The 16571-nt window shown below is 46.3% G+C and overlaps 1 protein-coding gene across 2 annotated transcripts in view; it reads left to right on the top strand.

The window, feature by feature from the left end:
* suco (SUN domain containing ossification factor) overlaps positions 1–16143 on the top strand; it is a 73021-nt gene extending 56878 nt beyond the window's left edge. The window contains exons 15-23 of one of the 2 annotated variants that reach the window (XM_079506791.1): positions 787–870; positions 3113–3200; positions 4101–5519; positions 6088–6175; positions 6272–6376; positions 7567–7721; positions 9346–9434; positions 10745–10797; positions 12364–16143. In XM_079506791.1, the coding sequence (XP_079362917.1) occupies positions 787–870; positions 3113–3200; positions 4101–5519; positions 6088–6175; positions 6272–6376; positions 7567–7721; positions 9346–9434; positions 10745–10797; positions 12364–12954 (2672 nt within the window). In that variant the 3' untranslated portion in view covers positions 12955–16143. Of the gene's footprint in view, positions 1–786; positions 871–3112; positions 3201–4100; positions 5520–6087; positions 6176–6271; positions 6377–7566; positions 7722–9345; positions 9435–10741; positions 10798–12363 lie in introns of both variants that reach the window. The other variant, XM_079506790.1, reaches the window with a different exon arrangement.
* Positions 16144–16571: the final 428 nt, after the last annotated feature.

Below are 16571 nucleotides of genomic sequence, written 5' to 3'. Positions count from 1 at the left end.
CTCTCTCTCTCACACACACACACACACACACACACACACACACACACACACACACACACACACCCCTTCACAGGGGTCAAAAATAATGTTTGGTCTACTGTAAGAACGTAAGCAGAGCTGCAGAGACAGACTGGGTTTTCTTCAGCATGGCTCGGAGAAAGGTGTGTGTGTGGGGGGGTGGGGGCAGTAAGAGAGCTGGAATTAGGGGAAAGGCAAGTTCCTAGAATACATGAATAGTAAGGGAAAGAGTAATGTATATTGAAGCCGTGTCGAAAGCAGGGAGGCGGGAATTTGAGTTAGAACAGTTCACTCTCAACCTGGCAAATTTCAAACACCCCCAATTTGATATGGATTAGGCCATTCTACACTGTAACATCCTCAGTCTTTATTTAACTCTGAGAGTGCACAAATGGAATCCATTTGTACACACTCGGAGTTACAGACCCACAAGGGTCCTTTTGGTTCCTATCGATTAACCATTTTAGCTGGGGACCCCCTGACAGCCCCTCACAGAACCCTGAGAACCACGTCTGCAGAATGGGTAACCGGAAGCCTCGCCCCCACTTTTAGGAATTAGGTTAGGGTTGGGCATTGTTTTACTGAGTTTACATTTAGGAATAACTGGTAGCGAGCGTTCCGAGGTCGCTGGATTTGACCCGGCGTGAGCTAGCTTGTATTCGCAGAATGCTGTTCTTGTGCATGCCGATACCTGCCCGTCTCTGAACCACTTTCTTGCAAAGTACTTAAACAAATGGTGTGTTTGTTTTGTTTTTTGTCTTCCTGCAGATGCTATCTTGAACATGGTCAACAACATTGCTGCCAATGTGCTGGGGGGCAAGCCGGAGCTGGAGGGTGGAGCACACAGAGATGGTAGTCATACTCCTTCAAACGTTTACCTTTACCTTTTGTTCCTCTGACCTTTTCTTCTCCTTCAAACGTTTACCTTGCTCCATCCTCTGAACCTTTCTTCCCTGCACTTTACTCTCTTCACCCCAAACGCTCCAGGGCCCACTCTGCCACTTGATAGTCTGTTAAAGGGCCTGCATGGTGACATTCAAACAGTTAAACTTTGTCTAAGCTGTTTGCTGATTTCAGCAAAAAAATAAAATAAAAATAAATCAGCAGTTTGGACTGTGACTCAAACACGGTTACATAACACGATTTGCACTCGCCAAAATAAAGCGCACGCACACACAATTTAAATGGATACTGACCACGGCACCCAATTTGTTTTGTTGCTTGTTTCAATCTCAGGAAATATTGACTAGAAATCCTGTTAAATCGTGTCAACATTTCTTCTTCTCTTGGCATATGGTACAACTTGAACTTCTTATACCCAAAAGAATTCTGCCTCCCAACTAGTAGTTTTGTGTAATGTGGAACAGGAACATGTCCGGAAATTGAAAGTGCACACGCGTACCGCACACACTTTTACACTTTCCTACTTGTTGTCTCCCCCATCATGCTCCACAGAAGGTACTTTACAGTCAGTGTATTGTTTTCAGAAGTTCAACCTGCACGCTCAAAATAACGTAATGCTGTTGTACTGTGCATGTGCGTACGTACATACAATACATCTGTTATAGGAAACCCTAGAATCTACTATGAGGGAGACTCCCTGGTGTTTCTCAAGGACAAACAAGCCAGGGCATCCAGTCTCATTGTCAGCCAGTAGCTCCCCACAACGCCATCAGAAACTGTCAAACGCAAATAACTGGTTCACCCAACGTTGAACAATGACTCACTTGTTTATGATCAGTCAGAAATGAGTCAGACAGCTTTGATACCAGCCAGGCCATATATAGATACGATGTAAAGATTTATGCTTGGATTTGTCTTTAGACACCCTGTTGATTTAGGTTAAGCCTGATTATACGCAGTTGTGCATCAGTGTCGTGCACCTACAAGTTCACAACGCATCGTGTGTGAGCGTGTAGATCGTCTAGTTTTGGTGGCAAGTATAAATCAGGCATTGGCGTCCATCTCCCTTTCGCGGTGGGTAACTGTACTCCCCTCCTCCATTTGCCCACAGTATGTTCACTCCTCTCCCAGCGTTATGAAACCACATCTTGATTAAATTAGCTCGCTTCTAAAACTGGGTCATTTTTTTTTTCTCCCCTGAATTGTGAGCACATGTAACTATACAGTGTGCCAGTATGCCTTCAGAGAGAGTGTGTGTGTGAGTGTGTGTGTGTGTGTGTGTGCGTGCGTAAAGGGTCCACATGTTTATTTGTGTGGCCAGCAGGAGGTCTCCATCAGATTTCCGCAGAACAATGTCTTTCTTTGTTGTGCTCCGTGATAGAGGAGCGGAGCTGGGTCGTTACGTAGACCGACAGAGGCCTATGACGCAAAGCTTGCTCTTCTCTGCCTGTTCGCCCCGAAGGGAGTCGAGTCGCTCTTGTCCCCAATTTTAGTGGAAGACCAGTTAGACCACCATAACTCAGAATTAGACGGTAAAATCACCTGTGCGGTTTTAACTAAACACAGTTGGCGTTGATTTTCCTGGTTATTCTCCCTGTGAATTTAAGGATGATTTACATGGTTTTGAAAGACATTTGACAAACTTGGTTCCCCTGTTAACTTATTTCTATCTACAGAGAGAAAGTGTAGTGTAGAGAGAGATAGAGAGGGAGTGAGTAGACGTAAACTGGACTAGACCGGTTAAGTGTTGTTCCTGCCTTTTCCCAAATATGGTTCAGCAACAACCACAAAGAGCTGGCCCAGAGTGTCCCTATTTAAACTCTAACAGCCACATAAGATTTGATAAAAAACAACTTGGTTGCCAAGTTGTAGTCTTATGCCAATGTCCTCCCTGTGTAATTGTGTATAGCCCCTGTCACCGCTGGCCTCGCCTCTTTGGTCCAGTCTCTGAAGTTGCTATAGCCGCTTCTTTTCACGTGACAATGAGGAGTTCAACCGGGAGGGCAAAACGTAGGCGGAGGAACAAGCTATACTTCCCAGTTCCCTGCGCTCCCCACTGAACAGGTTCCCTGACCAACCTGTAGGTTGAACACCAACGTGTGTGTGTGTGCGTGTGCGTGTGCGCGTGCGTGCCTGTGCGACATATCACCAGCCCTCTTCTGACTCTAATTAGTGTTTTTGTTACTTCTAGCCAACGGGACAACAGGGGTGCAGAATGAGACGGCAGGTAGCTCGGAGGTCCCCATCACACCCACAGCAACACTGGATGTTGATGCTATGTAAGACACACACACACACACACACACACACACACACACACACACACGTTTTAAATTTTTTTATTGAATACTTTAAATGTAAACAGCAAAGTGGTACAGTAAGTGGCCAAAAGGATGACATAAGAATGTTTCCATTGTGTTCAATTCATCACCATAGCATAAAAAATTATCAACAAATACAAACTATATGTACAAAAGCAAATTACATTTACCTCCCCTTGTGGTCTCCTGATGATGATTATAATAATAATACATACAATAGCACTTTTCTGAGTCCTGATAGTGTTTTTTTTTCCCATCCAATTTTGAGTGTTACACAACCTTTAATGGATGGTTTCAGGGCCTTCCACGTTTCAGTGGCAGAGTAGTAGAATGAGCACTTTAGGTGGTAGTAGTAGAAGTACCTGATCACAGTTGCCCTCTAGTGTTGTGGGTGAGAAGTAGTTTCTCTCTCTCACACACACACACACACACACACACACACACACACACACACACACACACACACACACACACACACACACACACACACACACACACACACACACATACACACCATACTAAGACATACTGACAGTACTGATGCAGTGTAATATGACTTCCGTAACATTGCAAGGTCTCTTTTGCAAAACATTCATGCAAAACGAGATTCCTTCCACACAACATAACAGTGTTTATTTATAGAGTGCATATCAAAACAAAGTGCTTTACATAAAACTGAAGACATAACATATAATAATAATGTACAAAAACAGGATATAATGCACTGTGAAACAAGACCAATAAGGGAATTTGAAAATGTATTTATGGAAAGGCCTTTTGATGAAAAGTGATACAAAATAATGTTAACGTTCTCCACGACAACATGTAAAGCCATTGTGTACCTCCTCCTTCCGTCAGATTGTCCACAACAGAGGTAGGACAGTCCGTCTCCCAGGAGGTCTCCGACGTCTCTGCAGACTCCTCGCCCTCCTCCTCACCCGACTCGTCAGAGGAGAGACAGATCGTCACCCTGGTGGAGGAGGACGAGGACGAGGAGGAGTCCAGGCAGTCCACGGTCACCCTGATGGAGGAGGAGGAGGAGGAGGGCGCCCAGGAGGAGGAGGAGGAGCGGGAGGAGCAGATGAGGAGGGAGGCGAGGAGGAGACGGAGGGAGAGCCAGGTGCACTGTCCTCTCTCGGGCCTGTCGTCTCTGTCTCTCTCCTGCATGGCCACCCTGCCGGAGCTGCTGCATCGCTGGTGCTCGGCGCGGCTGGCCCGGGAGCGGCAGCGCAGCCTCCGGCGGAGGAGTGCGCTCAGCGCTCCTTCCCACACGCCCCCAGCTCACGCTCTCCCCATCCCCGTGCTCACACACATACCTCCTCCGCAGCTCTCCCTTCCCGCCGCCCCCACCACCACGCCCACCCAGCAGGAGGCCCTCCCGCTCACGGAGAGCGTCCCGCCACCAGAGATGCCTCTCCAAGGTCAGCTTGACGGCAAGCACCCTGCAGAGGAGCATGCCGCCAGCGAGCACCCAGGCGAGCACGCCCCCGACACCAACGCACCCATCCTGCTGGAACCCAGCAGGGCCACCACCATCCCCCCTCACAGCTTCTCCCACGCCTCCGTGACGCGGCCCACTCCCACCCAGGAGGAGAAGGACCTACCTCCCATTAAGGACGCGGCCCTGGACCCTCACCCCTATCCCACCCTCCAGAGGCTCCCGGTGCCGGAGACCCAGCAGGCCAGCAGTGCCACCCCGACCCCCAGCCCCAGCTCTCTCCTCCAACCTCTGGCCTCTGAGACGGCCTCCCCGGACCTCCTGGTTCCACCCGTGACGGAACAGCCGGTCCAGCCTCTTCCCATGGCCACCAAGCCCACAGACATGATCCCCCCTCCCACCGAGCTGCCCACGGCCGTCCCACAGCAGCCAGACTCTCACGTGGACCCCACCAGGATCCTGGTGGATCCCACCAGGGTTGCCTCGGACGGCGCCGGGGAGTCGCAGAAACACAGCCCCCAGGCGTCCCACACGGCCCACGGGGAGCAGGGTGACTCGCTCGCCCACGCCGGAGAGCCCCATCGAGGGGACGACTCGGTGGACGATCTCCTTCTGAGCGCCAACGGCAACGGGAATATCCACCGGATCGCTACGGACTTCTACGCGGAGCTGCAGAGTTCCGGGGACTACAATGGCGGGGGGATGGGGAGCGGGAACGGCGGGGCCGCGCACGGCTCCGCCGGCAAGGAGAGCGTGTTCATGAGGCTCAACAACAGGATCAAAGCCCTGGAGATGAACATGAGTCTGTCCAGTAGATACCTGGAGGAACTCAGCCAGAGGTGAACAACAACTCTACAATCACAATACTTCAAGACACTTTAATCCATTTAGACCTGAAATACCTATACGTTGTTATACCTTTCAAGCCAGGAACACCTCTGTCACATTAGCTGTTGATTTAAAACAAATCACATAAGGTTAAGGCTTGCACTTAAAGGGGTATTTCACTTTCAAACGTGTTTTTTTTTTTTTTTTTACTGTCTACTCTGGCTTTTGTGAACACCCTAGATAGTTTTTAAGTTGCTTGATTTAGTATTTAGATATCTGATATTCATTTTAGCTGCCCCAACCCCTTCCTATACAAACCCATTGTAATTTCAAATAACTATTGTCCTTAAAATATGTGAGGGGGCAGTGTTTTTATTATTTTATTTTATTTAAATTTTCTATAATTTCTATTTATTTAATCTATTTTTGAACATTTTTGAAAAGTATTGAAGGTGTGAGAACTACTGATTCAGGTCTTAATGTATTATAGTGCTGACGAGTATGTCACCAGTTCTCCTGTACCTGTGAGTCCACATATCTCATGGGAGGTTTCTGTGTGTGTGTGTGTGTGTGGTTCAGGTACCGCAAGCAGATGGAGGAGATGCAGAGAGCTTTTAACAAGACCATCATTAAACTGCAGAACACCTCCCGTATCGCTGAGGAGCAGGTCTGTTAGAGCTGCAGACAGTCAAACATAGTTTTATCAGCTTGAGATGATGTAGAATGATGGCTGGATAACCATTCTGCTTTGGTGTGTGTACAGGACCTGAGGCAGACGGATTCCATTCATGCTCTGCAGAGTCAGCTGGAGAACGTGACCAAGCTGATGCTCAACCTCACTGAAACAATGATCCAGCTGCAGAGAGAGGTACCATACAGGCATACACCACCCACTGACCTACCTCACTCAGCACCACAGTGGGCCAGACCATTACATCACTTAATCAACATGAGTTAGACTTTAATATATTAGCGCCCCTTCCATACCTTTAATGTATGGAAAAGAATCACACCCGTGTGAAGTGAGGGGCGCTCTTATCATTATTCATCATCACACATCATCTCATGTGATAGGTTAGCCGATTCGCTCGTCTACATATGACGTAAATTTTCCCTTCATTGTCAATGGCAAATTTACGTCATATTTGAGGTACATATGACCTAATTTCTCCTTTCATTGTCAATGGCAAATATGAGACGTGAGGGGACAAAAGCTGTATATAAAGTATATCACACCCGTGTGAACTGAGTGGTGCAAGGTCTTATATAGCCTGATCAGCTGTGGTCTGACGTAATGTCAGTGACCATAGTAACCATGCTCATTTTTCTGGGGACACATACACACACACACGGGTACTAACAAAGCCAGTTGTTGGAGTGGTTTGCACCACTCAAAAAGAAGACAAAAAGAAACATGACCCCACTCGTGACGTCATGTGGCAGCCACAGTGGGCGCCCCCACTTCACAGGAGTGTGATTTTCAGAAGGGAATGATGATGGTGATGATCAACAATAGAATGCATGTCTCGATGAATTGAATACACAGGACCACTACGGAAATAAGCCCTCAGGGCTTTTTTTGTTGTCCTTTCAGCACCATTTCTATAATCGTACCCTTTTTTGCAAACTGCTAATAAAGTATTCCATCAATCAATCAAAAGTCAAATTGAGACGGAGCAAACAATGGCGACACACATCCTCCTGTGTGCCTTGCTTCTGTGTTAAGCCCCAACACTGACACACAGTACACTAGTACTACAGCTAGCTGCTCTGACTCAGCCTGGAGATATTAATACTGCAGTCTCTCGTGCTACCCGTGGAACTGAAAGATAACCTTGGACACATCTATAGGATACATGAAAATAATACTGTAGTTTTACTCGGAGAGCCTGCTGTTCTCATCCAGCCCCCAAGGTGTTGAGAGCCTTGTTGGGTTGGTTACACAGGCAAGTTTGTAAGTATTTAGAGCTTGTAGATCTGCTACTTTTGATGCTTTTGATGGTTCTGCCCGACAGCAACGGTATGACGTTTCAATTTGCTGGGTGTTTCTCCTCCCAGGTGTCGGACCGGCAGAGCTACCTGGTGGTGTCGCTGGTCCTGTGTCTGTCTCTGGGTCTGCTGCTGTGTCTGCAGTGTTGTCGCAGCTCCCCTCCCACCACTCAGCCCATCCCCGCTGCCCTGCCCAAGAGCAACCATTATCCCAGCCCCAAGAGGTATGTATGCATGGCAGGCACACCTATACACCTAATGATGCACGCAAACAAACAAAGTGTGATACGTATAATTAGAAACACTGTTTGGCATTCACGTGAGTCAACCGTTATTTCTTGAGAGATCACTGTTTTAGCTTTCTCCATTCCTCTCTATAATGACCCCCCTCCGGCCTCCGCCCAGTTTTTAATACCCTGCTTTCTAACAATAGAAGGCAGGGTGGATCCCATCAATGCTGATATTGTCATTTGCTTCATGAGAAAAGGAGGCACTGAGGCAGCTCAGACAATTTAGGCCCTTAATTTATTAACAGGGTACAAGTAATAAGCGACAGTCTCTTATTACTTGTACCCTGTTGTACAATGTACAATTTAGGCATTTAGCAGACGCTCTTAATCCAGAGCGATTTACATTAAGCAAGAACAAAAAAGCATGGGAATCACATAAAAAAGCATTTATCATGAAACATAAGCGTAACGTAAACGTAAGCTAAGAACGTAACAGTGGAATATCTATATAATGAAACTATACATATAAACTATATATATATATACTATACTATGCTATACATATGTACTATGATGTGCTATGACTACATACAATGCAATTATAGTGCTGTCTACATAACATGCTATAAGTCTGTATCAAATATCTAAATCTACATAAATGCTATCTAAGGGGGTAGGGTAAGTGCTATGGGCCATGATGGAGTCTGAAAAGGTGGGTTTTCAGACTACGGCGTACCCTCCTTTTCTCATGTAACCTGTCCTGCCTCTGAGATGCACCAGACTGGCCTGCCATAGGCTAGAGGCCTCTGAGATGCACCAGACTGGCCTGCCATAGGCTAGAGGCCTCTGAGATGCACCAGATTGGCCTGCCATAGGCTAGAGGCCTCTGAGATGCACCAGACTGGCCTGCCATAGGCTAGAGGCCTCTGAGATGCACCAGACTGGCCTGCCATAGGCTAGAGCCCTCTGAGATGCACCAGACTGGCCTGCCATAGGCTAGAGGCCTCTGAGATGCACCAGACTGGCCTGCCATAGGCTAGAGGCCTCTGAGATGCACCAGACTGGCCTGCCATAGGCTAGAGGAACTTGTCATTTGCTTCCTTTGCGCTGTTATGTATTGTCCCCGCCTGTCATTGGTTGGAAGGATGGTCTAAAAATAATACATAAAATCAGCCCTAAAACGGTGGTTCTCAACCTTTTTCTGGATCATGGCCCGCTTGAACTCAAAAGCAGGCAATGAAATAAACGCATGTTTATTTTAACGTTCAAACAATTGATTGTGTTCCGTCTTAGATCAATGGAAGTAACCTAGTATAATTCAAGTCCTAGATTAAAAAAAATACCATGGCACTTTATTATTTATTTTATATTAATGCTATATTATCAATGTGACGACATCTCACGGTCCACCGGCCCACAGATTGAAAACCACTGGTCTAAAAGACTGTGTGTGTGTGTGTGTGTGTGTGTGTGTGTGTGTGTGTGTGTGTGTGTGTGTGTGTGTGTGTGTGTGTGTGTGTGTGTGTGTGTGTGTGTGTGTGTGTGTGTGTGTGTGTGTGTGTGTGTGTGTGTGTGTGTGTGTGTGTGTGTGTTCTCTCCGTTTTGTCTTTTCTCTCAGGTGCTTCTCCGCTTATGACGATATGAGCATAAAGCGCAGGGAGTTTTGTCCGATTGTTCGCTCCAAGTCTTTTCACTTCACTACAGACGGTATGAACACACACACCCTTGTCTCTCCTTCTGAATATTGTCCCCGTCTATTGTGTTTATCCCCCTCATCTACTATCGGCCAAAGCTGCATGAAGACTAAGAGTCCAGATGAATTACATAGTACATAACACCCCCGTTCCAGACAACGTGCATCAAACTACTGCAATGCTACTGCAATGGCACTCAGGTGGCTAATTTATACTTCATTGCACAAAGGTGTCATTTAACGAAGATAGAGTGACATCAGACATGATCGCATTTTTAGCTACGAAATCGGTGTGTGATACCGATGTTCACCACGTGCATTGGAGTATAATGCCTGATTTAATTGTGGGGCTGGTGTTGCATGCCCCAAACTAGCAGATCCACAAGCTCACAACGTGAGCACGTTTGTAGCTTGTAGATCTGTTCTTTTTGGCACAAGACGACACCGGCCTTCAACCAATTATACATTTAGCATTAATTAGGCTGCAGCCTCCTTTTTGCTCTTCCTCTTTCTGTGTGTCTCTCTCTCTCTCTCTCTCTCTCTCTCTCTCTCTCTCTCTCTCTCTCTCTCTCTCTCTCTGGAAAGTGACATTTGAGACTCATGTGCCAAGTGTGGGGAGTGGCTGCTGCAAAGGTCCAAAAATAATAATAAAATCCTTTCACTCATGAAATGTAAAACTCTGCCTATCGTTTGCCCTCCCTGAAGTGGTGGGTGTGGGTGCGGGTGTTTGCCCTTGGGGCTGAGAGCTTGTTGTCATTGCCAGCTTGTGTCCGTGTGCAGTCTAAAGTAGTATTAATGCTGAATAATGCTTTGGGCTGGCCAATGGTAGACATTTGCAAGTAGTAATAACAAGCCACGCAGTAACTGCATTTTCAAGTTCAGTGAAAAGAATAAAACGTTGAATCCAGGGTGTTACCATTTGCGATCACCTCTCCTCTCGGCGAGAACAACATATTTTATTTGTAAGAATAGAAGATCTACAAGCTCACGACCTGTCACGATGCTTGTAGCTCGGCTATTCCAACAGGGACATGTGCTATAGTGTCACTGTTTAAATTATATTGAAATTGAGATTAGGCTATTGAAACACTAAAGCTTGATTTATACTTGGCTGCACATTGTGTATCGCACAGAAAATAGCTGATCTAGAAGCTTGTAGATTGTCTATTTTCGATGCAAGACACCGTAGGTGCGAAACTACAAATCAGGAGTAACATTTATAATACTACTACTACTTGCAAGGTCGTTTCATGCTTGTGACATGTTTGTGTTCCTGTTTGACCATTCCATCAATAACCTGGCCCCTCTCTCCCCTGTTCAGTAGGTCCAGATGACTTGTACATTGTAGAACCTCTAAGGTTTTCTCCAGAGAAAAAGGTACAGTGACCATTCCAACCTGCTGCTGTTAGGACCATCTAACGATGGACTTTTAGGTGCTGTGTGTTCTGCTGTCTGTCAGTTGCAGGGAGGGGTCTCAATGCTGGGGCCTAAATCTGTCTGTCAGTCAGTTGGTCAGTCAGTTGCAGGGAGGGGTCTCAATGCTGGGGCCTAAATCTGTCTGTCAGTCAGTTGGTCAGTCAGTTGCAGGGAGGGGTCTCAATGCTGGGGCCTAAATCTGTCTGTCAGTCAGTTGGTCAGTCAGTTGCAGGGAGGGGTCTCAATGCTGGGGCCTAAATCTGTCTGTCAGTCAGTTGGTCAGTCAGTTGCAGGGAGGGGTCTCAATGCTGGGGCCTAAATCTGTCTGTCAGTCAGTTGGTCAGTCAGTTGCAGGGAGGGGTCTCAATGCTGGGGCCTAAATCTGTCTGTCAGTCAGTTGGTCAGTCAGTTGCAGGGAGGGGTCTCAATGCTGGGGCCTAAATCTGTCTGTCAGTCAGTTGGTCAGTCAGTTGCAGGGTGGGGTCTCAATGCTGGGGCCTAAATCTCCTCCCTTAGTTATGTGAGCTATACAGTGTCTCTAAGCCAGTGATTCAAACCACAGGTTAACCCATTAAGACACGAGGCAGATAATCGGTAGTTCTCAAACGTTTTGTGCCATGAAGGACCCCCAAATTGATATATTTTGCCCTGGATATATATTTTGTGCCAGAGAGACCCATCTGAAATATTTTGTGCCAGAGAGACCCCCAGAAGAGAAGATTTGTGCGTTTTTCAAACACTTTCAAGATACAAAAAGATCTATTCAAAAATATAAACAGTGGTTTAGAACTACTGTTCTAAACCACTGTTTTAAATCCTAATAGTTTTCTGAAAAACACATGTCGCTATATATGCAGCTAAAATCTAAAAAGACACGGTTTTAACGAGTTTATAATATGCATTATATTAGGCCACGGACCCCCATTTGAGTTTATTTTTTCATCCCTGGGACCCCAATTTACATACGCTCATTGTTAATTGTTAACGTACAAATGGAACCAAATGGACCCTTTTGGGTGAATCTGTACACTCTTGAGTTAAAAGCCCATAAGGGTCCTTTTGGTTCCCAACTATCAGTCAACTTGGGACCCACTACCACTAATCTAAGCACAAGGGGGAGGATGCTGCATATTAGTGTTGATACTCAGCCCCACATTGTACATTGCCTGTTAACCACTTATTTGCTGATAATGTGGTCTTGAAACTGCACACAGCACAGCACAGGGAAGGAGAAGGGTTGGTAATTAAATTGGTCACTTGTTCCATCTTGTTAACAATATTTATATATCGGTGTGTTCCTTTTCCATCACCTCCCAACTGTACTCTCTCCCACCCTTCTCTGACCCATTTGTGTGACCTCATCTTAGACAAAATTCATCTTCACTGAGACAACCTAATAATCCTGTTAATTTATGATTTGACTGTATACTGCAAAAGCACTTAAAACCATATTGTATACTATTTGTGAAAGTCTTCTCTGCACCTTTGTATTGATCAGTTCTCTCTCTGACCTTCATCCTCCTGTAGAAAAAACGCGGCAAGTCGAAATCGGTGGACAAGGTTGAGCTTCTGAAGTTGGAGCCCTCCTTCGCTGCGCTGCCCAACGGCGGTCCCAAGTGCAACGGCTTCTACCCCTGTCCTCCTCCCTTGCTGCTGCCTCCTCCTCCTCCCCCTCCCCCTCCTCCTCCTCCTCCCCTGCCCCTCCCTCCGCCCCCCCAGGCCTCCGTGGAGGAGGTGTCGTCGCTCTCCTCCTCGTGCTCCTCCTCCAAGGAGTTCCCGTCGAGGAGCAGCAGCTGTTGCTCGTCCACCCACTCCGAGGAGTCGTCCTACGCCAGCCGCCTGCCTCCTCCCTCGCCCGGCTCCCCCTCCTCGGGCCTCTGCAACGGCCACGCCCTTCCCCCCTCCCCCCAGGCCCCTCCCCCCACCACCAAGTTCTCCCGTCAGGAGAAGCGCTCGGTGAAGAGGCGGAAGTCTCGACAGGTGGAGCTGCAGTTCTCCTCTGTGCCTGCAGGGGGGGACGGCATGGGCTCCCTGCCCAGCCTGCAGCAGCTGATGAAGGGAAACAAGGAGATCAGCGTCGGGACCATAGGAGTGACAGCTGTCAACGGACCTGTCTGAACACGTGCACTGCACACATACATGTGCACACACCCACAGTGTCTGTGACACACCACTGGCGCGTGTTTCCACTCTAAACACCATTCAGGCACTTAATGTACACAAGCTTACGCTCGCCCCTAAACGGAGACTAAGCAGACTTTCTCGGGCCAGTGGCTAAGAGATGAGGCCCAGATGCCTCTCAGTGAACTACGTTTCCCATGAGCACCCACTGCCCAGGTGTGCCGTAGAACTGAAGCGGTTGCAATGGCAACATTAGCTCAGCATCCTTCTAAACGTTATCTTTGAAAAACTACACAAACACGCACGCATACACTCACACACCCTCCCATGAGAGGCCCCTTATGGTCATGTGCCTTTTTATGAGTTCTAGAGCTTTTAGTGATGAAATCAAGACTTCGGAAGGATTGTTGTCCCCCCCCTCCCCCCTCCCACCTCATTTATTTTTTATTTGGAGAGAGAGACAGACAGATGGACAGACACTATGGTGGGGAGTGGAACCTCAATACAAATCACATAGCCCCACTGTAGTGTGGATGAGATGTATTACTGGACAAGCACATCGCTCCATCACCGTTTGGGGGGATGGAGGGGAACAGTGAGCACGGTGAGGAGAGCTCCATCTCTCGTCCCTTTGCGTCTTCAGGGACCCGGACAAGTACAGTACCAAGCTGCTCCCATGGATGACTTGTTTCATTATGACGGAGCGACGGAGCAGAATACACTGCTTCTCTACTCCACTTCTCTTCTGTCCTCCATTTCTTTACGTTTACTCATTCTGTGGCAAACTAACATGACAGTTGTTGTTTGTATGGGACCAGAGTGATGACTTCTCGTATACGCCAGACTTGCTCTCTTTCGATCTCTCTGTCAGCCAGTCTACTCTAGGCCTAGCCAGCAGAGCTGAATGAAGAAATTGTGGGGGTTTTAAAGGAGTATGATTGTGTTTCTGTGTGTTCAGTGTAGCGTCTCTGTTTGTTCAGCCCACCTCGCAAGTCAAATGGAAGCAGTCTTGTTATCCTTCTTAGTTTACAAAGATATGCTCACCTTTATCAGGCAGACCTCTGTAAAGTCGTCTCTGGGCTGGGCCCAAACGACTTGCATTCATGCATATACTGTGTAGATACAAAACATTCATGCACATCTAGTGAAGAAAGAAGGTTTCGCATGCTATAAAAGGTGGAAATTGTAACTGTGAGTCAGGTTAAACCACGATAAACAGACTTGAATTAGCCCTGCCTTTTCCTGTTGTTGTATTTATATGTGTAAATGAGCCATGATGCTCTGAGATGATGGTCTGTGTGGTTGGAAGGATATGCAGCACACAACCCATTGCTGGTAGAATGTGGCATTCAAAGGCCACGTTTTAGCCTTGCTTAATGTTTACAGTCTCACTAACTTGTGTGTGCACGCACACACAAACACACACACACGGACACACACAGACACACATACCTGTGACCCTACAGGCAGAGGGGCCTGAGATACCATTTTATTTATCTATTTATTTATTTAAATGCCTATACAGATGTATCATTCTGGTATACTGTCTGCTACAGACGCTGGTGTCCCAGTCACCCAGACCTGCAGTGTCCCAGGAATGTGTTTGTGTGTGTGTCCAGAATAATATATGTACTTTCCAGTGATAAAGTACACTTTACCAGTACTGTCTAGTTCTTGTGGATGGTTTTCCTGGTGGCTTGTTCACACACAGTATTTATGTGTTTCTAATTTATTTAACAGTTTTGCTAGAAAACGGTTGGACAGTCAAGTCTGTGAATCTGTTGAACACCAAAACCTCTTCACTTGGTGTGTGCATCTTAATCAGACATTTTTAGCCAGGCAGGATGCTGTATCAGTCACTTGTCCTGCAAACTGCTCATAACACAAAAGACAAAATAATAGCATATTACCTTACGACCAGCCACACATCTGAAGCTAATAAGGAGGATTATGAGACTGCTGCTTTTGGAGTGTTAAAGCTTTTAGACACTTGGAAGTAATGAAAAAAAAAGAAAAAGTCTAAAGTTGGGTTTTTGTTAGCATATTTTTTGTCTTGTTTGTCATGTGCCTGTTGGCGTACTTGTGTTGTATAATAAACTTTACCTCTTTACCTTTAAAATTGACAAAGAAAAGTCATTTTAATAGACTGCATGAGGAGTTGCAAATGTGACTATTTCAGATATTTTCTGACTGGCTCTCTATGTTGGATTGGCTTCAATAACTGGCTCTTAGAGAGAGACAAAGAGATGGGTCTACAACCTGCAATCTAAATACATCACACTCCCATTTAGAACCCAATTACCTCCCCAAAGACAACCCTCTAAGGTCCCCCCTTTCTCTTTACATATTAACTTCCTCTTCTACATATTCACCCCCTCTCTTCTTATATTCATGTCATCTACGCTGTTCTCTGGCTGTGAAAACCCTCATTTCAGTTACCACTTTGAGTTCCCATTGAGAGATTGACATTCTTTATTGGACCACCACACACAGTCACTTTGCTGATTTTACTGTTCATCAATGTATCTAAACTTTCACTTCGCTCACTTGCTCAGTGGCTTGTTGCTCGATTGGTACATGTTTGCGCCACCTTGAATGAAGGTTTGTGGTTTCTGAGGAGTTTGGACACGAGTCGATCGACTAATGTAAAAAGGGAACGCATAGGAAAATGATATTTTAATGTGATAGCGGAACACAATATATTAATGTGATTCGGTATTGTTCCCCACACCCAGCAGATCATGACCTGTTTATTTTTATTTTGAATGTGTATGAATTTGTTGAGTGTGCAAACATGTATGCATGTGAGCGTGTTTCCTAAATGCTCTTACGTTGTCGTCTGTGTGTTGAGAGAAAGACTACTTTTTAAATCTACTTCTCCCATTAACATGGTGAAGAGGGAGAAAATCCTATGGTGAGAAACCCTAGGAGCCCAGTGTGCACTTTGTATAACTCCTCATGCCTTTTTGTTTTTCTATTTTACCGTGTATGTCAAGTGCTACCTTCCTTTTTCCAAGCTTCCCTTTTCTTTCCTTTCCTTTCTTCTCTCTCCGTCTCTTTTCTGTGATCACTCTTGTGGAAGAGCTGCACAGTATTTTTGAGCAGGAGTGAGTGTAACTACAAAAAAAAAACTGTAGTGCCATTAGAAACTGTGAATTTCTAAATAAAACTTTTTGTTGTCTTTCACTCTGTCGCCTGCATTTATTTTGTATGCAAGCAGCATGCCCAGTTTGTAGTACTGTATGTAAGAACAGGAGTGGAGAAGATGGTGTCATCATCTCATAGTGAGGACCCAATATATGGAGTCACAGTTGAGAATATCCTTGTTACTTGCGCAAGCAGAGAGCGCAAGTACTGCGATTGGCTGGGTATGTATGTATGTATGTCGGTGTTGTCCACCGGCCAATAAGTGACCACCATTCTTGATGACGTAACTCTACGTTTGGTGATCGGCTGGGTATGTATGTATGTTGCGTTCACACGGGGCAGATTAAATAATGCAGTCTACCATTCATTGTCAAAGGAAGCCAGCAACATGACGTTGCAAAGGCGCACGGATACATGTAGCTGCTCCAACTCAACTCACAACGCGTGGTAACCAAGTAGGCCATGTA

The sequence above is a fragment of the Electrona antarctica genome, assembly GCF_951216825.1.
Source record: "Electrona antarctica genome assembly, chromosome: 7".
Classification (NCBI taxonomy): domain Eukaryota; kingdom Metazoa; phylum Chordata; class Actinopteri; order Myctophiformes; family Myctophidae; genus Electrona; species Electrona antarctica.
This window is presented reverse-complemented; position numbering and strand designations above follow the sequence as displayed.